We start from the raw sequence: 24,689 nt of genomic DNA, 5'->3' as shown, positions 1-24,689 counted from the left end.
TGTTGGTGAGAAAAATTTCACTGGAACACCAGTGAGGTAAGACAGTAGAAGCATGTTGAGGCATAATAGTACATATTTCATGAACTGTCTCCCGCCTTAGAAAATCCTGTTTGCTTGCAATAAAATGGCAGTAAGTTGACATCGAATAAGACAAGCCGCTTAGTTCCTAACTATCAAAAGCTAATTTTCCCACTAACCACAGTTTGATATACAAATCACTAGCCCGTATAAACTATGACAGAACAAATACACTGATTCTGGGGGGGATGACGGGCATTTTCCAGTTCACCGCACTTTTCATGTCAGTTCAGAGGATTCTTACTGTTACTATCTGTATCAAAGTAATTGGGTAGCATTTTTCATCTAAACAGCTCAAAAAGAGTTCTAAGCATTAACTTGTGAACTTCACATTATAACTTGACACACGGGAGGTAGAAAACCCACATAATTCTGTTTCTAAGGGTAGTGATTTTTTTTCTTTTTTCTTTTTTTTTTTTTGCAGGCCACATGTCTGTTATAGTGAAGTAAGTCCTTACAGTTATAGAGTGTGTTTGGCTGTTTAAAGGCATCTAAGTACTGTAATTTCGCAATATGTGTGCTATGCACAAATTGTTATCGCTATGGTGCAGTGTTGCATTTTTGCCGAATAACTTCATTAAATAGCTGCATTGTGCTTGCAGAACGTACCTAGGGTCTGTAATTATTTTTTTAAAGGAGTAGCCAACTGATGATAGGGCCAGATTCGTTAGGGTGAAGGCAGTGACCGTAACTGTGAACAGCCTTGCTCTGAAAAATGCTCAGCTGCTCAGGTCGGGGCTACCAGGGGGCTGACGAGGTTGGGCCTGAAGAGGCTTGGTTTCTATCCTGTCGGCCCCGCGGATGGACGTGATCTTCCGCAAATCACCGGAGGGGATGCTCACTCCTGCTTGGCGTCTTTGTGGAGAGGGTGTGGGTAACGTCATGGGGGTCCCACACGGAAAGCTGAGATTTTGAAATGAATGCCTAAGTGGGGGGCTCGTTTGCATTGACCCTTCTTAGAAGGCTGAGAAATCTTGTGCAAGGGTGTCTTCATACCATGGCTTCATGCTTTGCTCCCGACACCTTAGTTCTGAATACCTGCATTTTCACTCCACACGGGGCCCAGATGTTGTGTAGCTGATTCTGGCACCCAGCATCAGCCTGGCACAGCAGAGACGTGCAGTAGCACCTGGCACGATCCCTTCCTGTCTCCTGCCAGAGTCCCTCTGTTGTGCTTTGACACCATTGAGTTTGCTCCTACTCCAATCTGAAGCCCCGCCATGCTTCTCGGACCAGCTGTCAGGGGCCCGTGGCTGAGGCCGCGCTGGCACCCAGGACCGATGCCCTGGCGCTCACGTACACCGGCAGCATGGGAGGATGCTGTTTCCCCACTACGGAGGGTCTTCATTCCTACTATGGAGAAGGGGGGCGGTACCTGCAGGTATCAGTAGCATCTGGCTGTGAAGGAGATGCAGACCCTTTCCCGTCTGTGGGATCTTTGGTCACAAGGAGCCACCGCATAAGAAAGTCTGTGCCAAGTCCCAGCAGTGTCGCAATACAGTTGTGTCAGGTCGCCGCCCACAGAGGAGTGTCCTATAGAAATCACGTTATGCTGGTGACTGGGTCTCTCATTGACTTGCACTTCAGAATAAATCAGCTATCTTTAAAAACTTTTATTGGCGTATCGTTGCTTTACAATGTTGTGATAGTTTCAGGTGTACAGCAAAGTAAGTCAGCTATACGTATACGTGTATCCCCTCTTTTTTGGATTTCCTTCGCATTTAGGTCACCACAGAACATTGAGTAGAGTTCCCTGAGCTATACAGTAGGTTCTCATTAGTTATCTATTTTATACATAGTATCAATAGTGTATATATGTCAATCCCAATCTCCCAGTTCATCCCATCCCCCCTTTTCCCCCCTTGGTATCCATAGGTTTGTTCTCTACATCTGTGTCTCTGATTCTGTTTTGCAGGTAAGATCACCTATACCATTTTTCTAGATTCCACATATATGCGTTAATATACAGTATTTGTCTTTTTCTTTCTGACTTACTTCACTCGGTATGACAGTGTCTAGGTCCATCCACATCTCTACAAATGACCCAGTTTCGTTCCTTTTTATGGCTGAGTAATATTCCGTTGTATATATGTACCACATCTTCTTTATTCATTCCTCCGTTGATGGACATTTAGGTTGCTTCCATGTTCTAGCTCTTATAAATAGTGCTGCAATGAACACTGGGGTGCATGTGTCTTTTTGAATTCTGGTTTTCTCTGCGTATATGCCCAGTAGTGGGATTGCTGGGTTTTGAGAGCAGACCTCACAAATCATACTTATACCATTCTTCCTTTGGGGGAAATGCTCTCTTATCTCTAAAGAATTCTAAGTGGATGATGTACAAATCATTTTGGGGACCATAATCCAGTTCTGAATAATATCTACTTGGAAAAAAAATCTCGTGAACTCTTTGACAACAAACAGCCATGGAGTCTTCAGTTATCAATTGAAGGATTGGAGCTTAAGTATTCCATATCTAATACTGTATCTTTCCAAATAGAACACTAGCGATTTGAAAACTGCATTGCAGAATAAAACTTGCACATGTCAGAAGAGCTCCCAGAGCTCAGCTTCTTCTGTGAGAAGAAATGGTAATATTTTAAATGGCAATCTTTTTCGACTTTTTAAATGAAAGATAAAATATAATTGGTGCCCCTCCCTGCCAGTGTCTCATTACATATCCAGGCCATGTAACTAGCCCATGAAATGTGCTACATCCTGGTGACATAAATGAAAACATCCCCTGAGCCGTAATAACCAGAGGGGTTTGTTTCTCTGGAAGATAGAGTGAAACTTTCAAATAATTCTTACAGTGTAGGATAGAACATCGTAAATAACTTACTTGCAACCTGTACACACTCAGGAAGTTAGACTTACCTGGACTTTAATTGTGTAATGACTTGGCTGTCTACAATTTAAGTGCCAGTATTACTCGGGTGAAGTGGATGGAGTTGGAGAACAATGATTTGTGCATATCTCTTTAAGGTCTTTTCTGATATCAATAAATGTTATCTTCTATTTAAGTGTGTCCCACTGTGCCCTTGAAATACATGGAACTTATAGTAAATTTTTGTACATTTAAGGGATTTTAATTTCATAGTAGGGGACATGACATATATCGTAGGAGTGTTACTGCCTCCTTTCACAAGCTGTTTCTTTGTCCGTCTAGGTCCTGTTAGCCAGCAGCTTTGTGCCCATTTACGCAGGACTAAAACCAGTGGAATACAAAGGGCAGGTAAGATGCTTACAACTGACGGATGATCAGTAAATCCCGTGTTCATATGTTTCCTTCGAAAGATCCAATTGTACTCTTATTCTGGTGGCTCCAACTGCGTTTGTATGACTTGTTTCCCCATAGTTTCGTTTCTGTTTAGCAGAAAAAACAAAAAAAATCAAGTGCAGGTGCTGTGGTGCCCTATCGCCTGCACACTTACACACACACTGATAACCAGACACAGTATCTATTCAACACACACCAGAGTTAAAAGTTGTATGATCAAACACAGTAGCTATTTAATACATAAACCGGAGATACGCATCTCAGAACCAAATGCAGTATCTATTTAACCCACACCAGAGATACGTACTTTTTGTCATCAAATACACTGTCTCTTAACACCTACTCAAGCTCAGGCACATATTCATGGATGATTAATGCCATTTGTGTTATATATACATGATATGTACGTATTCATTCATAAATGTGTACAGGAAAAGTGTTTAATAGCTGTCATTCATTCTTTCACTTTGAAGGCCCAGCGAAGGGCCTGTGCTCAGTGAATGCATGATCTTACAACCAAGGAACTGACTTTTGCAAATCTCTTAGCTAATGTGATTGGGGGTCTGTCTGTGTTCTGACCTTGTCAGGCCTTGTGATTTTCTTTCTCTGAGTTTTCCTGGTCATTCCCGCCCTTTTCTGTGCTTGTCATAGGATCCTTGGCCCAAAGCAGTCTGCCCTGGGACGGTTGTCTCAAACGGGCAGATGAGGATGAGGTTGAGTAACTGGATGAGGCCATGTAGATGGACAGCCTAAGAGTGGACCATCAGGTCCAACTTGGACTCTCTTTATTACCTGTATGCATACAGTATGTTATTTGCAGTGATGGGCTTACATGTTGTAGGCTAAAACCCTCTTTGTGACCAAGTAGAAACATAATATACATTGAATTTTTTAAAGCAGCATAAAATAAACATAAGCTCATGGAAACCCAGGTGTTTTTTTGCTGTTGTTGTTTTGTTTTGTTTTGTTTTGTTTCCATTTTGGATACTGCCTCTCAGAGCTAGCAGATACTCAGTTACCAAGGAGTATGATCTTTGCTGTCATTTGAAAATTGGAGAGGTTTCCCCTTTACATAATGATTCTAAAGTAAGTTAAGTAGCATTTTCTCTTAGAGCTGTAAAAAAATCAACATTTGTTTTTATGTATAAATTTCGAATACAGATGCTATCAAAATCAACTTTACATTATGATTATGAACTTTAATTTTATGATCTGAAATGTAATGATTTTACTTCATGCTATTGCTTGATAATATATAATCATGACAGAAATGCCTAAATGGTAGATAATATATAATCATGACAGAAATGGCTAAATGGTAGAAAAAAATATGCAGAATGCTCAGGTGTTTCATGAGATTGTATATGATCATGAAAAGGGGATTCAGAATCCAAGAATCAACAGAATTTCTGTTGTGATAGATAAATTAAGAGGTGGTGACTGAGAACGTGGGATGTAGGTATAGTAAGGAAGTGATGGAAAGGAGATGGGGGGGAAAGGAGGGATGGAATCAAGGCTAGAACAGAGCTGAGTCCCAGAAGCCTAGTATATTCTAAGACGATGCTGAACATTTCCTGTGTTTAAATAGTAATCACTGTATTATGAAGGAGGTATGGGTGGTAATGGCTCCTAGTTTCTTCCAACATACACTGTCCTCTTCTTCCTTAGTAACAGAAACCCAGTTTTTTTCTGGGCCTGTTACCGTGTAGCTAAAAGGCCACATTCTCCACCTTCCCTTGCAGCTAGGTGTGGCCATCCCCTTACGTGCTGGCAGTGAGAGGTAGGCCGAATTACTGTGGGACTTACAGGAAGGGAGGTTGTGTACCTTTTTTTCCTTCCTGCTGCCTGGAACTTAGATGTGATGACCAGAGCTCTGGCAGCTGTTATGAATCATGAGGTCACAGATCGCACCCTAGATAGAGTCAAATAATGAGATGGAAAGACCTGGGCCCTGAGTGACTTGAGGAGGGGGACCTTACCAGGCCACCTTCTGTATTTCTTTTACCCGGAAAAGTAAAACTTCCTGTTTTTATTGCTTTCTATTGGATGCATTAGAGTCCACTCCCATGTGCTGTAGGGATTATTACCCCTGTATTTTACAGATGAGGAAATTGAGTTGTAGAAACATTCATTCACTTCACTGAGGTCACCAAGCTTAGTAAGGGGGCAACTTTCCCAGGATGATCTCTAACGTTTGCATCTGCGCTGTGTCTCTTGCTTTACTTTGCTTTGGTCATTCCTTTAAAAAACCATCCCCCTTATTTTATTTCTGTCCCGCCCCATCCCCACTGCTCCAGGTGTATGACCGGAAGCCTAGGAATAGTTAAAGGGTAAGGTGTTCTCAGCTGAATTTCCTGCTATGTGATTGAATACTTAGATGGGAACATGGAACAAGGGCAGTCTCAATTAAACAGGGAATGCAGCACCTAGAGGTGTGAGAAAAAAGGGACCTTGGGAGACGGGACACGGCCTTGCTGATGACTGACATCTGTGCACAGTTGGCACGTCATAATTACTTGTTGAATAGAATCTAATGTCTCCAGAAAGCGTTCGGTTTACCTTGGGTGTTTAATGAAGTCCAGGAAGAGGGGCCCCCGTGCACACGATGATTGACAGTGTGCTCCTCAGAGACCTTGCTTCCTGTCTACAGCCACACGGTGGCGACTTGCCAGCGCCCTTGTGTGCTTGCTATGGACTCTGTCAGGCCCCTGCCTTCCCCCAGCTGAATACGCTTTCTAGACCAGGTTAGTCTGTAGAATCGCTCCATTTTCAGGGAAATGCGAACTTTGCTTTAAATGCAGTGTTTTGCTGTGGGTGTGAGCTTTTCCTAATTCCATAAAACTTTGTGTCACGCTTTCTCCTGTTCTGGGTCTTGATGCTCTTGTGGAGGTCAGGTTTTGATTTGCTGGTTGGCCTTGGTGGTTTTTCTGAAGCGATGGAGGTTGCAGCAGCAGGGGGGCAGAGAGAGCTCAGCATCACTTGGGTTTGAGGCAGAACCACAGGTGTCCTGCACTGCTTCTGCATGCAGCTCCTGTTCAACCCGCTGACCACTCATCTCCACGTCTGGTGTCACTTAGCTATGGAACATACTGGGTTGTACTAATACTTATTTGTGGACCTGATATTTTTATTGCAAAAAATCTTTTATTAATCACGTAGAAGTTTCATACCTTCATAAGATTTAAGACTGACTTAAGCCACAGCAAATAACAGCATGATTCCTTCCTAAACTGTCTACCAGTTGTTTGAAGTGGTACAACATCTTGGAAAACGGCTTGGTTTTCCTAATTTTTTATTTTTTGAATTTTTAAAATTAATTAATTAATTTTAAAATTTTATTTATTTATTTTTGGCTGTGTTGGGTCTTCGTTGCCGCGAGTGGGCTTTCTCTACTTGCCGAGAACGGGGGCTACTCTTCGTTGCGGTGCGCGGGCTTCTCATTGCAGTGGCTTTTCTTGTTGCGGAGCACGGGGTCTAGGCACGTGGGCTTCAGTAGTTGTGGTGGGCTGGCTCAGTAGTTGTGCCGCACGGGCTTTGTTGCTCCGCGGCATGTGGGATCTTCCTGGACCAGGGCTCGAACCTGTGTCCCCTGCATTGGCAGGCGGATTCTTAACCACTGCGCCACCAGGGAAGTTCCTGGTTTTCCTAATTTTCAAAAAAGTTTTTGTAGCTTTCTCTGGCTTTATCTTAGGAGACTGTTTTTAGCACCGTACTTATACTGGATATTCATTAACAATTGAATAAATGAAAATAAATTGAACTTCAATCTTATCATTTTTACCAGTGGATTTTCCTTCAGTGTACATGGCCTCTTTCCAGTGATTGAATAAGCTGTGGGAATGTGCCTACTTTCAGAGCACATTTTCACAGGTTCTGGTCATCAATGTGGAACAAGAATAAGGATTTTCAAGAGGAGGTCTTAACTGATCAGTTTTTGTTTTTGCTTTTTAATATTTATTTATTTAGGCTTTGCCGGGTCTTAGTTGCAGCACGTGGAATCTTTTTAGTTGCAGCATGCGAACTCTTAGTTGCGGCATGTGGGATCTAGTTCCCCGACCAGGGATCAAACCCGGGCACCCTGCATTGGGAGATCGGAGTCTTACCCACTGGACCACCAGGGAGATCCCTGATCCGTGTTTTTTTGTTTGTTTTTTTTGTTTCATTTTAAGACATAGCATTAGTGTTGGCAAGTGACTATTTTATTGTTGTTTTGATATTTTAATCTCTGGAACTGTGATGCAGATCACAAGAAGAGCTATAGGTTAGTTTTTTGCTCTGAGTTAGATTTCAAGCACTATTTTAACAGTGTATTGTATAGAGAGTATTTATCATGGTATTCTAGTCATTGAGCCTTTTGCATGGGTTATGAATTATTAATCTTTTCGTTATTGGCATATCTGTGGGAGAGAATTGTAGAATGCTCTGTTACTGTGTGTTTATATACAATTATTATTACAGTCCTTTGGCTTCTGTTTCTTCATGATTTAGACATGTCACGAGGATACTGATCTCAGTCACTGTCACAGCGCACGGCGGTGGCTGGCTGGGCGACCAGCTAGATTTGGCTTCATGGAACTCTGGTTATCAATTTACAGCTATGCTGAAATAGAAGCTCTTATTTTTCATCGGCTTTTTAAATTCTGCATGTCTATTTGATTTTTGAAAAAATAGGTTAGTTTTCCAGGGAACGTCTTCTATTAATAAATAGCACTTGTAGAATTTCAACTGTTAGAGTTTTCTGAAAGTTGGGTATATAGAATCACCATTTTTGAGCAACCTTCAGAAATCCAAAACTTAAGTCGGCAATTTACCAACAATCATTATTTAGTACAAGTCAGTGCTGCAGGTTTTCTCAACCAGTTTTTAATTTTTTAAATTTTATTTATTTTCACCTGTCACCCTTTCATTAAAAAATCTCCTATGTCTCTTGTCCCCTCCTGTGTTTCTTCATCCCAAATGGTAGATTCTGACCTGTGTCCTGGGGGGTGGGTATCTATTTGACATAAACACACTCCCTCTCCCTTCTCCTCCTCCCCTCTTCTTCCCTATCCCCCCTCCCCCTTTGTCCCTCCCCCTTCCTCCCTCTCCCCACTCCCCCTTTGGCCCTCTCCCCCCTCCCCCTTCCACCCTCTCACCCCTCCCCTTCCTCCCTCTCCCCTCCCCCTCTTCCTCCCTCTTCCCCTCCCCCTTTGGCCCTCTCCCCTCCCCCTTCCACCCTCTCACCCCTCTCCCTTCCTCCCTCTCCCCTTTCTCCCCCTCCCCCTTCACCCTTCCTCTCTCCCCCTTCCTCCCTCTCACCCCTCCCCCTTCCTCCCTCTCACCCCTCCCTCCTTCCTCCCTCTTCCCCCTCCCCTTCCTTTCTACCCCCCCTTCCTACCTCTCCCCTTCCTCCTCTCCTCCCACCCCTCCCTCTCCCCTCCCTCCTTCCTCCCTTTTCCTCTTCCCCCTTCCTCCCTCTCCCCCTCCCCCTTCCTCCCTCTCCCCCTCCCCCTTCCTCCCTCTCCCCCTCCCCCTTCCTCCCTCTCCCCTCTCCCCCTCCTCCCTCTCCCTCCTCTCCCCACTCTGTTTTGAGTCATGCCCAAAAACCTTCTGTAGGCGTGACTGTTTGTTCTCTATATCATGACAGCAAACAAGGTATGTTTGTAACTAAAATTTTTTTTTTCAAACCTCCTTCACTTCCCCTGGTCTGCTTCCCCTGGTCCGCTTCCCCTCAGCCCTGCAGAAGCAGCTCTGGTCTTCCCCGCCTCCACTGTGTCTTACAGTGTGTGAGGAAGAACAGTGAGTGTGGAGTGAATGGACCAGCTCCACCCCTTTTGCCAGCGTGCTTTCCAGCAGGGCTGGCAAATATTTTCTTTTTTTTTTTTTAATTGAAGTAAAGTTGATTTACAGTCTTGTGCCAATCTCTTCTGTACAGCAAAGTGACTCAGTTATACACAGAGACATTCTTTTTTCATATTCTTTTCCATTCTGTTTTATCCCAGGAGGTTGGATATAGTTCCCTGTGCTGTACAGTAGGACCTTGTTGTTCATCCATCCTATACATAATAGTTTGCATCTGCTAACCCCGAACTCCCAGCCCAACCCCCTCCCTCCCGCGCTCCCCCTTGACAATCACAAGTCTCTTCTCTGTGTCTGGGTGTCTGTTTCTGTTTCATAGATAAGTTCATTTGTGTCAGATTTTAGATTCCACATATGAACGGTATCATATGGTATGATCATATGATCATAACGGTATCATATTATCTTTCTTTTTCTGACTTACTTCATGCAAATATTTTCTGAAAGTATCAGATACTAACTACTCTCTGCATTGTGGAACATACTGTCTGGACCAGCACAACTCCTCAACTTTGCTGTTTTGTGGGAAAGCTCTGTGAAGTGGGAAATGTCATGGCTGGGTGCCAATAAAACTTCATTTCCCGAAGCAGGTGGTTGCCCAACCCCTGACCTAGAACAAGTAACCCTGCCAGCATCAATTTCCTTTTCTGTAAAATGAGGAAACTGAACATACTACTAGGATGACCCTCCTACCCAACAGGGTCATAGTAAAGGTCAAATTAAATGATACATGAGAGGCTGTTTAATAAACCATTAGGCCCTGTGCCATGGTATTTATAATAATTATAGATATAAATGTCTCATTCAGTCTTCCAAAAAAAGTACTTTAAAAATTTATTTTATTGAAGTATAGTTGATGTACAATGTTGTCTTTAATTTCTGCTGCACAGCACAGTGACTCAGTTATACACATCTATACATTCTTTTTCATATTGTTTTCCATTACTCTTTATCAGAGGATATTGAATATAATTCCCTGTGCTCTGCAGTAGGACCTTGTTGTTTATCCATTCCATATATACTAGTTTGCATCTGCTAACCCCAAACTCCCAGTTCTTCCCTCCCCTACCCCCCTTCCCCCTGGCAACCACAAGTCTGTTCTCTAGGTCTGTGAGTCTGTTTCTGTTTTGTAGGTAAGTTCATTTGTGTCACATTTTAGGTTCCACATGTAAGTGATATCATATGGTATTTGTCTTTCTGACAAAAGTATTTTTTTTACTTGCTTTTTGAGCAAAATACACTTGAAGCAAATTCAGCCCTGCATCGCGGTTCTATCGTGAGCATGTCGCAGTGTGGAGTGCACACCCAGGCACACACTGGGTGCTGTGGAAAGACTTGCTAGATGAACAAATAAGCCCTTTCAGCTCAAGTGCCCACCTCAGGTTTTAAAGTTTCCTCTTTAATTATGTAACAAGAGTTGCTGGAATTCGTGAGCCTCGCATGTACCCATAACATGTCATGTGTAAGGCAGAGGTTGACACGTACTGACAGATGAATACCCTGCCGGGCTTGGGTGTGACAGGTGCCATTACCCTTTAGAATAACTGCATTAGCTCTGGTTTCCAGTGCTGTCACCCTCAGAGGACAGTCACACTAGACCCCCTACCCCACCATGGGGCACGAGATTTTCTTCTCTACTGAGCAGTTGTGTCTTCACAAGTCTCTGGGCTTAGGCAGTGGACCTCACCATGGAGCACGTTTACAATATGGGAATCAAGGGTATTAGGACAAGTGACAACAACTGCGGGGACAGAAGCAAGTTTGATTTATTTATTTATTTATTTATTTATTTTTGCGGTACGCGGGCCTCTCACTGTTGGGGCCCCTCCCGTTGCGGAGCACAGGCTCCGGACGCGCAGGCTCAGCGGCCATGGCTCACGGGCCCAGCCGCTCCGCGGCATGTGGGATCTTCCAGGACCGGGGTATGAACCTGCGTCCCCTGCATCGGAGGCGGACTCTCAACCACTGCGCCACGAGGGAAGCCCGCGAGTTTGATTTTTGAAACACGTTTTGCCCGGGAATTTTTTTTTTTTTTACGTCTTTGGGCATTCCCTTTCCTTTGAGAATGATGGTGCTAGGTACTGAAACTAACCAACACAGGGCAACGCTACCCTGGGAAGACCCATGAGGAAAATTTTGGAATCCTAGGACTCATGGCAGTAATTCCCAGCTTATGGAGAGCTGTCCACGAGGTGGGAATGGGGGACTGACCTGGAGGAATGTACTGCAAACAGTCAGAATCATGGCCAGGAGTATATAAAATGCAGAATTTTAAACCGTCTGTACCACATGCAGTATATTTGCATGGAGGAATGTTGGCTGCTGTTGGCGTCGTTTCCAGCAGTTTTGCTAGAATCTGAGTGCCCAAGTGTGTGTGTGTGGTTGCTGGGAGTGATACAGCTCAGGAGAGCATGAGCCAGGAGTAAGATGCACTCTGCATTTAGAACTGAGCTGGTGGGGTTAGGGTGACAGGAGTCAGTAACGCTGAAGACTGAATCAAGTCATTGGATAAGCTGTATGTTTTCCCTAGTCATTTATCCAATCACAATAAGCTAACAAGAGCAAACGAAACTTGGAAAAAAAGATTTTCATGTCCCTGAAACCTCAGTCATTAGCCCTATGGTAGATTAGAACACTTTGCAATTTAATGAGCCAGACTGCCCTTCTTTTCCTTAAGTTGAATAAATCAGGTGAGCTCTCAGTTAAGTTATATGACCCTTGGTACATATTTTTAATTTCCCTTGATGAAACCTATATGAATTTTTACATCATTGGTGAGATGTTCTACTGAGGATAAGAAAGGTAATTTTGGCAGGTGTCTTTTTGTTCTCTCTCTAGGTACTATCCTATTCCAGAAATCGGTGTCTACACCCAAAGCAATCAGGGAAGAAAAAAAAAGCTCCAGGTCAATAAGGCACAGAACCAGATATCTGGGGGCCTTCTCACTACAAACCTCCCTTTTTTAGACTGTGTTTGTATAGTCGTGTGCGTGTGTATATATGTATGCATATATCCACATACACGTATTATACACAAACAAATATGTGTGCTCTATAATAAACATAATTATATGTGTTTTGTTCTTTTAAAAATAATGACAATAAGCAAATTATCTAGGCCAGGTTCATTTTAATCTAATCTATTTATGTTTTCTGCTCCACCAAAATGCAGTTCCCTCAATAGAAATTTTCAACACATTTTCACCTTTTATTTACTTACTTTTATTCCCTCTGCGGGGAGTTGGTGGCTGGCTGAGGCCTTTGTAAACTATGCTGTACTGATCATTTAGTAACCAGCTCTAGAAATCAAAACAAGAAAGATTTAAAAAAGACATGTTAGAAAAGAGGAATGAACAGTTTTAACTGAGTTAAGGATGCTTTATTTTATTTTTTTATTTTTAAAATTTTTGGCTGTGTTGGATCTTCGTTGCTGGGCGTGGGCTTTCTCTAGTTCCGGGGAGCAGGGGCTACTCTTCGTTGTGGTGCGCGGGCTCAGTAGTTGCAGCTCATGGGCTTCAGTAGTTGCAGCACGTGGGCTTCAGTAGTTGCGGCACATGGGCTCAGTAGTTGTGGTGCATGGGCTTAGTTGCTCCGTGGCATGTGGGATCTTCCTGGACTAGGGATCAAACCCCTGTCCCCTGCATTAGCAGGTGGATTCTTAACCACTGTGCCACCAGGGAAGCCCCAGGATGCTTTATTCTAACTGGTTTCTTGCTCATCAGCCCACCTTCTTGCTTTCTCCACAAAAGCTTCTTCTGTGCAGCATTCTCCACACTTTCCAGCCCCCCCTTTTTTTTCTCACATCACCTGCAAGGTATTTCCAATTCAGATACAGCTGGGAGCATTTGAACTTCAGTGTTGCATGTTTGCTTATTTATTTATTGTTAGAGCGGATTCGGTTAACATGTGGGCTCAAGGAAAGATGGAGACTCTTTTGCCTTGAAACAACGTAAGGAGTATTATCTTTGTGTTTCTTCAATCCTTTCCCAGTGTACAATTCTGCACAAGCCTCTAGAAGCTTCTCTGACCTGCTCTGTCCATGCCTTTCCTTCAGGCTTGGGTCTGAATGCACAGAATCTCTTCTGAGTAATGTTCCTGTTTAACACAGCACCTCTCCTCCCCAGTTCTTCAAGGCTTGAAGACGTTACATACTCAGGAACCGCTTTGGAAATGGAAGGATTTCTGGCGGTTCTATTTATTTTTAAGTTTGCTACAGAAAATGCCGATTTCCAGTTCTTAGGATAAAAGTAGAACCTCCTGGGACTTCCCTGGCAGTCCAGTGGTTAAGACTCTGCGCTTCCACTGCAGGGGGGCACAGGTTCCATCCCTAGTCGGGGAACTAAGATCCCACAAGCCACAGCAGCACAAACTCCTGTTTTGGGGACGGTTTGCTCAGTGTCAGAGTAAACCTGGCTTTGCATTCTGATTAGATAATGAATCCCAGCCTAATTACACATGGCTTCTTATGCAAGCACCGTCATCAGTAAAAATTTAGGTACTTCTTATGTGAAATGATCTACTTAAAGCTTTTAAACAATTGGAGAGACTTCCTGATTCCGTTCAGGGTTCTTATTATATGGGTTAATGATATGCATACAAAGATTTGCTTTGCTTCCAAAACAAATCTAATCTGACGGGTCCTGATAAATCGTAAGTTAAGGGCGTTCCCAAGGCATGCCTTGTTAGAAGGAAAGAGTCCTTTTGGGGAAATGCATGCTCCTTTTCTTCACGTGGGAGGGATGTTGTCGACAGGTGCTGATGAGCCGTGTGATTTCCACAGAAATGGGTAGACGGATGCTTTACCAACAGCCTGCCCCTCCTGCCTGTAGGCCGGACAGTGACCGTCTCAGCATTCAGCGGGAGAGTGGACATCTCCCCGCAGGACGAAGGGCAGCTGGATTTCTATGTGACCATAGCCAAGCAGCACATACTGGTGAGTAATGATGTTCACTGATAACTGCAGACTCCTCATCTCCGAAAACTTTCCACATGCTTCCAGAACTTTGGCAACTCAGTTTTATGTACAAATTGCATAAATATTTTAAATAATCTACATGTGTCATGCATATGGACATGACTGTTAACAGTCTATTTGTGAAACATTTTCCATTTCTTCACTTATTTTTCAGGTCAGTATACTGGGCAGGATTTCAGTGCACTTTTAAATTAGATCACTTAATTGTTTTAAAAGATGGCAGGAATTAAGTAGGTAAGATAAAAACTTAGGACCTAACAGAATAACTTACATAAAAATGTAGATTCCCTTAATCTCGTCGAATAGCTCTCAACAGGAGGTGATATCGTATGCAGGAGACACTGGCAGTGTCTGGAGATGGTTTTGGTCATCACCTCTGGGGTGTGTGCTGGCATCTAGTGGGTGGAGCCCGGGAAGGCTACTCAGCATCCTACAGTGCACAGGACGGCCCCACCACAAAGAAGCATCTGGCCCAAAACGTCAGTGGTCCCCAGGCTGAGAAACCCTCATGCAGTGTATGGGTGGGGGTGAATTTTTAAATTTCATTTTCTTCCTCCTGATTTTTTTTTACATTGCTAATAGCATCTATGATAAGAAAGCTTCGGTTACAGAGATGATGTCCATTTACCTGTACCGTAATATCCTCCAGCTTCCATTTGTCTTTCTATCCTAGCTGTCCACGGCAAACCTGGTGAGGCTTCACCAAGCCCTTTTCCCACCAAGCGAGACGATAATGGAATCACTATATCGTCGTGGCTTTGATGACGCCATCAAGTTTTTACTTAAAGAAAGTTGGTTTGAATACAACGCTTAAAACTTTACAACGCAAAGCACATTTCAGACCGTTCTTGATGGAGGTCTCTAATCCTTTTTTAAAAGCCTATCATAACTCTCTATCTGTTTTGTTATTAGTTTTTGTAATATTTGTAAGTTTTAAATCATTACTTGGTGCAAGGAAATGAGGCATTTTGGTTGAATTTGGCAGCGTCATTAAGAAGGTTACACTCAGGTGATAAGGAATCGTTGTAAGAGAACCACCACATCCTTTGAAAGCCCGCTGGGAATGTAAGGGGTTCTCTGGGGAAACCGTGGAATGCTGGAAATGAGGTTCGTGGTGCACACATTCTCTGCACGGATAACGTGGCAGCACCCTTCAGACGTGAAGCACGGGCGTTTCCAGGAGACACCGGTGTCCTGTAGTTCCAGAATGGAAGGAAGCATGTTCTCAGGCTGCACCCCACTCCCTCTCAGGTGGGCCAGGAGGGATGTGAGAAATAGTCAGCATCATGAAAGGCCTTTAACAAGGGGTGGAGCAACAAAGGCTTGCTTTTCCTAGGTGTGTACAGTTGTTCCTGGGGTGGAGGTAGAAAGGTGAATAGCAGAGAGTAACCGGAAGCCCAGAGTTTGAAATTAGGTATGTCTTCCTTAGCCCTCGCCCTCCGGAAACCTGCTCGCCAGCTCACGTCATTGTCAGGCTCTTCTGACGCCTCCCTGTCGTTAATATTCTCTGTCCTTATCTCCCCAGCTCTTTCTCTGTCCTGGTTTCTCTGTCTTTCTCTCCCTATTCCTTCAAGGCCATACTTCACCAAGTGTTCAGTCATTACTCTGTGTACCAGACATAGGTACTCTAAGAACTTAAATGGATAAGATACTACTAGACACGAAGAGCCAAGTCAACCAAGTAGCCTAGCAAATAACAATTCAGTCCAGAATCATCATTCCTTCATTATTTTTAAATCATGCTATACCGACCCCAGGTCTTCCATTTTTTGAGTAGTTGTCCTGTCACTTGAGGACTCATGTGTAGGTTTACACTGACTCATGTACACCCGTCTTAAATCTTAACTCGTTTTTATGGTGCTTTCCCAAGCATGAACTCTTAATTACTATGAAGCAGTGAGACACAAACCAGTTTAATTGCATGTCTTTAATTGTTTTGCATTTCTCTTTTTACCGTTTGAAACCATCTTTAAGTCAATTTTATGGTTCTTGCCCAAAATACACAACTTTTAGCACAGAAACACCAACTACTGCTTGTTTTCTTACGAGTCATGCCAGGACTCGGAGAGTAGTGATGTTTCTTGGGGGTCTGTGTTTTTTCCTACTCTAGCAAACATGTAGTTAAATCTTAATATGTTGTTCTCATAAGTGACTTGAAGTGGATGGATTCTCCGTTCTTCCATCTGTTTATTCACTAGATTTTCCCCTTACCTGTTATTTTATGTGAATAATCTATTAGTATGCTATTTCAGTAAATTACTTATCGATTCCTCCCCCAGCAAAACCAAACCTTCATATGTTAGACTTTTAAAAACTATATCGTACCTTCTACATCTGTCTTTGACCATGTGAGTGGATGGTACTTGCCTTGAAAAATCCTGTAAGATGGTGGGAAGATGGGTCTGCAGGGCAGCAACTTTCTAACACTTGGGAGACGTGGCCCCGTAATACAGCACCTCATCTGTAGCATCAGCGTCCTCCAGGTGTGCTGTGCCATCTCCTCACCCGAGGCCTGTCACAGCCCACGCTGCGTGGTGGCTACGGAGCGTCCTCATGCAGCTGTAGTAACAGAAATGAGCGCTAACGACAGGGTGCCCATGTTATTGGGACCAGCCCTTCAAAGCGCTGTAGCACTGGTGTACGGAACATCTGAAGAGACTTTCTGACCCGGTTCCTGATAGGTTTGCTTGGTAATTACTGGGACTGGCAGCTTGATAAGTGCCCGTTTCCCTGTTGGGGTAATTTCCTAATATCTTTGAATCTGTCATTTAAAATTTCATTAGTCTTCTTTTCAGTAACAGTCTCTACTTTGTAACTATGGTAACCCACTGCTTCTACTGACAATTAGAGAAAATAGATTTGGTTTTGAAGTTAAGTAATGTGCGAAAGGACCAAGCAGTATATTTAAAACAAAAAAAACAAAACCCCCCCACAAAACTCTCTTACATTCTGGTTTCCCAATATGGGGCATTGTGTGTGCATATGAGAAGCTTGCAAAGAAAGAGCTGTGAGGCTCTGAGCATTGAATTATGATTCTAAACAGACATGGGCAGTTAACATGGACACATTTCATTTATGCTGCTTTTTTTCCTGATGAATAAAACACATACATATAATTACATATATATATATATATATATATAAGTCATAGAAATGTTTCTGGATCTAGGGCATTACTTTTACAGTTGAGGAACCAATGATTAGGGAAATTCGGGGTTTTGAGGTTTTTCTGGCCTGAGCTATGTCTACACTATAGCAAAATAAAACTGAAATTTGAAGTAATTATCCACATAACTTGAAGTGGGAGGAAAAGCAATTACTGCAGATGAGGAAAAGTGGATAAACTTCAGTAATAATAATAATTGCTATCATATACGAGTAACAGTATTATTTCATTATAACTTTGTATTATAGTACTATTAAAAGTAGTTATTATCATTGTTCACAGATTGACAGTTTAGGTGGGCTGAATTCATGTAATTGCTCACCTCTGCACTTACTTTTGCCCCTACTGACACAACTCAAAGCTTTGCTGACTAAATGCTAATACATATAGTTATGCATCCTCACATACGTCCCCTTGGGATAATTCTCCTGCTCTCTCTCTTTTTTTTTTTTAATATCCCTTTCTCTTGACGGACTTCAAGAGGGGCAAGAATAGGATTCAATCTTTTCCTTGTTATATATAGAAAGCATCTCTGAATATGCAGTCTTGCACAACTCATAATAGCATATCCAACTTGATCTTGAAATAAGGTAAAGGTAGTTTGTTGGAAGCACAGATGAGGGAAGGGATGCATTTCGCTGCCACTTCTCATGGCTCCTTGCACGGGATGCACAGAAGCAATGGTAGTAGACGGAGGATGTCATCATCCCGAGCAAGGCATCTTACTCTATTCAGGCTGCTGTAACAGAAAACCACAGACATTGCTCCCTGTTCTAAAGCCTAGGAAGTCCAAGATCAAGGCACTGGCTGATTCACTGTCTTCACATGGTGGAAGGGGTGAGTAAGCTTTCCAGGTCCTATCTTAAGGACGCTAATCCCATTCATAAGGGCTCCACCCTTGTGATCTAACCACCTCCCAAAGGCCCCACTTCCTCTTACCATCACCTTAGGGGTTAGGATTTCAACCTATGGTTTTTTTGTCGGCGGGACACAGACATGCCATCTGTAGCTCAAAGGGAGGTAGATTTGCTGCTGTACAACGAGGGGAGGGAGGAATGTCCATGAAACCCAGGTAATTCCCTTGGGTATCCCCTCTACTACCATCACTAGTGGACTAGTTAGTGGAAAACTACTGCGACTGTCTATGGCAGAAGCAAGAGTACAGATCAGTCAGGACTGAACATTTGGGTCATTGCGCTGGAGGACGGGCTCTGATCACCAGAGGTGTGGGTGGAAGCAGAGAGAGTGCGTGATGGAGAATGAGTGAGCGGAGTGAGACTTAGCTGAGGAGCAGTGACACAGCCACAGGAGGGTATCCTGCAGCGCAAGGCAGGAGCAGTGCTCTGGGACGGCCAACCTGATGCAGGACAGTCAAGCCTTGGCACTGTTCAGAAGCCCGGGCCTCCATCACTGCTGACTGTGGAAGCCTCCTGCTCATGTCCTTTGAGTGCACTCTCTGTGTGACTGTATTTATCTGGCAGCAACCACCTGGCTTGTGGGAACTCAGTTCCCTGACCAGGGATTGATCCAGTGAAAGTGCAAGGGCGGAAACCTCATCACTGGACCGCCAGGGAATTCCCTCTCTCTGACTTTAAGACAGCCAGAGCCACTGTCTTCTACTTGCTACCCAAGTATAGTTGATACAGTTAAAATGCAACCATTCCTCCTCAACAACTAGGGAGAAAGTAGATGAAGCCTTGCAAATTATCTTTCGCGTAATGTCTTGTGTTTAAAAATCCCTGTGAAAGGAAGCAGGCTTTTACGGTAGGATATCTGTCTTCCTAAAGCATTAAGAGGTTGGTAAACACAAAAGGATTTCAGTTAGGTTGTCAGTTACAGAGACAGAGACTCACCATGTGTCTCCGAATGAGGGGTGTGATGCTTCATTGGAATTTACATGCAGTACGAGGAGAGCCATCATTTGAATCTGATAGTTTTAACACACTAAAGCTGAAGGACATTGTATGGGCTGCTCTACTATCATGCTTCATATTTCACTATCAAGTGTGTTGTTAGATTAGCAGCTTTGCAAATCCTTGCCTAGCACACTGAGAACTGAATACATGATTGAATTTGAACGGGTTTTCCGGTTTCACAATCTGAAAACTTGCTTCCAAACACAGTAAGGTTGTTTGATTGCCCGTTAAAACCACCCGTATATTGTGATGCTTGGTACACCATTCTCTTCAGAGATTTCCAACCTCTCTTTTTTTTTTGTAAACAAGGTTTTTTAAAATTAATTAATTAATCTAGGCTGCGTTGGGTCTTTCTCGCTGTATGGGGCTTTCTCTAGTTGCAGCGAGCGGGGGCTATTCTTCGTTGTGGTGTGCGGGCTTCTCATTGCGGTGGCTTCTCTTGTTGCAGAGCACGGGTTTCAGTAGTTGTGGTACGTGGGCTCAGTAGTTGTGGCTCGTGGGCTCTAGAGCGCAGGCTTAGTAGTTCTGGCACATGGGCTTAGTTGCTCTGCAGTATGTGGGATCTTCCCGGACCACGGCTTGAACCCATGTCCCCTGCATTGGCAGGCGGATTCTTAACCGCTGCACCACCAGGGGAGTCTGTAAATGTCCAACCTTGCTTGAATGTGCCCTACTTTATATGGTGATCCAATACCTATATGCATATATTTTACACACACATATGTATACATAAATTAAAAAATTAAAAATAATTTCATAAGACAGTACTCTCGTTATGTGAAATTCTTTTTGATATTTTTTATCACATTTTATTAAAAAAATATTGTCATGACATTTAAATGATTTCACAGCTGCTAACAAGTCAGGAGCTAGAGTCTGAAAACACAATTCTAACCAAATTTTAGAACATCAGTGTCACTGAGGTTCTCAATTTGTGTTTAAAATGCCTTTGTTTAAATTAAAAAAATCACCCTTCATATATGGCATGGTAGAATAAATAATCAGTACTATGTTTGAAATATTTATTTCTTCTCTCATCCTAAGTTCTTTTTCTGTGTGTGGGGGATTTTTTTTTCTTTATTCAAACAGAAAGTCATGAAAATTATAATCATGCTCATCAGTTCACTCAGTCCCATTTAATTAATTTTTTTTCATCTTGATCTTTTGTTAGCACTTTTATGAATTCATCAGTTTTCCATTAGAGTTCTGAAAATGCTTATTCATTCAGTTCAGCAGTATGGTCAGTTACTGGAAACCTGTACTTGTCACAGTCTTTTCCATGAATTCCTTGAAGATGAAACCCTTTTATAGGAACATTTTTGCAACAGAGTACACCCAGAACTGTCTGTAAATGACAAAAGACTTAAAAATGACCATGGTTAAATATTTGATGAAAGTTCATAATCAGTTGACAAGGAAATGTAGTTATTTCTGAGGTATACATTTTAAATAACTAGAATTATGACATATAACATTATATCAGAACATATAAGATTTTTAGAAATTTCATGTAATGTCTGAAACATTTATATTAACATATTTCCATACAAATAACCCAAAGAAAGTTTAGTAGTAGTTGTTTTTTTGTTTGTTTTTTTATACTGCAGGTTGTTATCAGTCATCAATTTTATACACATCACTGTATACATGTCAATCCCAATCGCCCAATTCAGCACACCACCATCCCCACCCCACCGTGGTTTTCCCACCGTGGTTTTCCCCCCTTGGTGTCCATACGTTTGTTCTCTACATCTGTCTCAACTTCTGCCCTGCAAACAGGTTCATCTGTACCATTTTTCTAGATTCCACATACATGCGTTAATATACGATATTTGTTTTTCTCTTTCTGACTTACTTCACTCTGTATGGCAGTCTCTAGGTCCATCCACGTGTCAACAAATGACTCAATTTAGTTTCTTTCTATGGCTGAGTAATATTCCATTGTATATATATGTACCACAACTTCTTTATGCATTCATCTGTCGATGGGCATTTAGGTTGCTTCCATGACCTGGCTATCGTAAATAATTCTGCAATGAATATTGGGGTGCAGGTGTCTTTTTAAATTCTGGTTTTCTCTGGGTATATGCCCAGTAGTGGGATTGCTGGATCATATGGTAATTCTATTTTCAGTTTCTTAAGGAACCTCCATACTGTGCTCCATAGTGGCTGTATCAATTTACATGGCTACCAAAAGTGCGAGAGGGTTCCCTTTTCTCCACACCCTCTCCAGCATTTGTTGTTTGTAGATTGTCTGATGATGCCCATTATAACTGCTGTGAGGTGATAACTCATCGTAGTTTTGATTTGCATTTCTCTGATAATTAGTGATGTTGAGCAGCTTTTCATGTGCTTCTTGGCCATCTGTATGTCTTCTTCGGAGAAACGTCTGTTTAGGTCTTCTGCCCATTTTTGGATTGGGTTGTTTGATTCTTTAATATTGAGCTGCACGAGCTGCTTGAAAATTTTGGAGATTAATCTTCGGCGGTTGCTTCATATGCAAGTATTTTCTCCCATTCTGAGGGCTGTCTTTTTTTTAACATCTTTATTGGGGTATAATTGCTTTACAATGGTGTGTTAGTTTCTGCTTTATAACAAAGTGAATCAGTTATACATATACATATGTTCTCATATCTCTTCCCTCTTGCGTCTCCCTCCCTCCCACCCTCCCTATCCCACCCCTCCAGGCGGTCACAAAGCACCGAGCTGATATCCCTGTGCTATGCGGCTGCTTCCCACTAGCTATCTACCTTACGTTTGGTAGTATATTTATGTCCATGCCTCTCTCTCGCTTTGTCACAGCTCACCCTTCCCCCTCCCCATATCCTCAAGTCCATTCTCCAGTAGGTCTGTGTCTTTATTCCTGTGTAACCCCTAGGTTCTTCATGACATTTTTTTTCTTAGATTCCATATATTTGTGTTAGCATACGGGATTTGTCTTTCTCTTTCTGACTTACTTCACTCTGTATGACAGACTCTAGGTCTATCCACCTCATTACAAATAGCTCAATTTCGTTTCTTTTTATGGCTGAGTAATATTCCATTGTATATATATGCCACAGCTTCTTTATCCATTCATCCAATGATGGACACTTAAGTTGTCTCCATCTCTGGGCTATCGTAAACAGAGCTGTAATGAACATTTTGGTACATGACTCTTTTTGAATTACGATTTTCTCAGGGTATATGCCCAGTAGTGGGATTGCTGGGTCATATGGTAGTTCTATTTGTAGTTTTTAAAGGAACTTCCATACTGTTCTCCATAGTGGCTGTACCAATTCACATTCCCACCAGCAGTGCAGGAGTGTTCCCTTTTCTTCACACCCTCTCCAGCATTTATTGTTTCTAGATTTTCTGATGATGGCCATTCTGACTGGTGTGAGATGATATCTCATTGTAGTTTTGATTTGCATTTCTCTAATGATTAATGTTGTTGAGCATTCTTTCATGTGTTTGTTGGCAGTCTGTATATCTTCTTTGGAGAAATGTCTATTTAGGTCTTCTGCCCATTTTTGGATTGGGTTGTTTGTTTTTTCGTTATTGAGCTGCATGAGCTGCTTGTAAATTTTGGAGATTAATCCTTTGTCAGTTGCTTCATTTGCAAATATTTTCTTCCATTCTGAGGGTTGCCTTTTCGTCTTGGTTATGGTTTCCTTTGCTGTGCAAAAGCTTTGAAGTTTCATTAGGTCCCAGTTGTTTATTTTTGTTTTTCTTTCCATTACTCTAGGAGGTGGATCAAAAAAGATCTTGCTGTGATTTATGTCAAAGAGTGTTCTGCCTATGTTTTCCTCTAAGAGTTTTATAGTATCTGGTCTTACATTTAGGTCTCGAATCCATTTTGAGTTTATTTTTGTGTATGGTGTTAGGGAGTGTTCTAATTTCACTCTTTTACATGTAGCTGTCCAGTTTTCCCACCACCACTTATTGAAGAGACTGTCTTTTCTCCATTGTATATCTTTGTCTCCTTTGTCATCGATAAGTTGACCGTAGGAGCATCGGTTTATCTCTGGGCTTTCTATCTTCTTCCATTAATCTATATTTCTGTTCCTGTGCCAGTACCATATTGTCTTCATTACTGTAGCTTTGTAGTATACTCTGAAGTGAGGGAGTCTGACTCCTCCAGCTCCGTTTTTGTCCCTCAAGACTGCTTTGGCCATTTGGGGTATTTTGTATCTCCATACAATTTTTTTTTTAAACATCTTTATTGGAGTATAACTGCTTTACAATGGTGTGTTAGTTTCTGCTTTATAACAAAGTGAATCAGTTATACATATACATATGTTCCCATATCTCTTCCCTCTTGAGTCTCCCTCCCTCCCACACTCCCTATTCCACCCGTCTAGGTGGTCACAAAGCACTGAGCTGATCTCCCTGTGCTATGCGGCTGCTTCCCACTAGCTATCTATTTTACGTTTGGAACTGTATATATGTCCATGCCACTCTCTCACTTTGTCGCAGCTTACCCTTCCCCCTCCCCATATCCTCAAGTCCATTCTCTACTAGGTCTGTGTCTTTATTCCTGTCTTACCCCTAGGTTCTTCATGACATTTTTTTTCTTAGATTCCATATATATGTATTAGCATACGGTATTTGTTTTTCCCTTTCTTGCTTACATCACTCTGTATGACAGACTCTAGGTCCATCCACCTCGCTACAAATAACTCAAATTCGTTACTTTTTATGGCTGAGTAATATTCCATTGTATATATGTGCCACAGCTTCTTTATCCATTCATCCAATGATGGACACTTAGGTTGCTTCCATGCCCTGGCTATCGTAAATAGAGCTGCAATGAACATTTTGGTACATGACTCTTTTTGAATTACGGTTTTCTCAGGGTATATGCCCAGTAGTGGGATTGCTGGGTCATATGGTAGTTCTATTTTTAGTTTTATAAGGAACCTCCATACTGTTCTCCATAGTTGCTATACCAATTCACATTCCCACCAACAGTGCAAGAGTGTTCCCTTTTCTCCACATCCTCTCCAGCATTTATTGTTTCTAGATTTTCTAATGATGGCCATTCTGACCGGTGTGAGATGATATCTCATTGTAGTTGTTTTCTTTTTTGTTGTTGTTGTTGTTTTGTTTATTTCTTTTTGCGGTACACAGGCCTCTCACTGTCGTGGCCTCTCCCATTGTGGAGCACAGGCTCCGGACGCCCAGGCTTAGCGGCCATGACTCATGGGCCCAGCCGCTGCGCGGCATGGGGGATCCTCCAGGACCGGGGCACGAACCCATGTCCCCTGCATCGGTAGGCGGACTCTCAACCACTGCGCCACCACAGAAGCCCTCTCATTGTAGTTTTGATTTGCATTTCTCTAATGATTAATGATGTTGAGCATTCTTTCATGTATTTGTTCGCAATCTGTATATCTTCTTTGGAGAAATGTCTGTTTAGGTCTTCTGCCCATTTTTGGATTGGGTTGTTTGTTTT

General features: G+C 42.5%; 1 protein-coding gene across 6 annotated transcripts in view; it reads left to right on the top strand.

Moving 5' to 3' along the window:
* Positions 1-24,689, top strand: part of PNPLA4 (patatin like phospholipase domain containing 4) — a 108,746-nt gene that overhangs the window by 13,736 nt on the left and 70,321 nt on the right. For 4 of the 6 annotated variants that reach the window (XM_060292970.1, XM_060292971.1, XM_060292972.2 and 1 more), the window contains 2 exons: positions 3,248-3,313; positions 13,976-14,128. In XM_060292970.1, coding sequence (XP_060148953.1) covers positions 3,248-3,313; positions 13,976-14,128 — 219 coding nt within the window. Of the gene's footprint in view, positions 1-3,247; positions 3,314-13,975; positions 14,129-14,843; positions 20,219-24,689 lie in introns of those variants that run through there. The other 2 variants (XM_030837317.2, XM_060292969.1) reach the window with 2 other exon arrangements.

The sequence above is a fragment of the Globicephala melas genome, chromosome X, assembly GCF_963455315.2.
Source record: "Globicephala melas chromosome X, mGloMel1.2, whole genome shotgun sequence".
Taxonomy (NCBI): Eukaryota; Metazoa; Chordata; class Mammalia; order Artiodactyla; family Delphinidae; genus Globicephala; species Globicephala melas.
The sequence above is the reverse complement of the archived record's forward strand: the minus strand, read 5'-3'. Positions and strand labels throughout refer to the sequence as shown.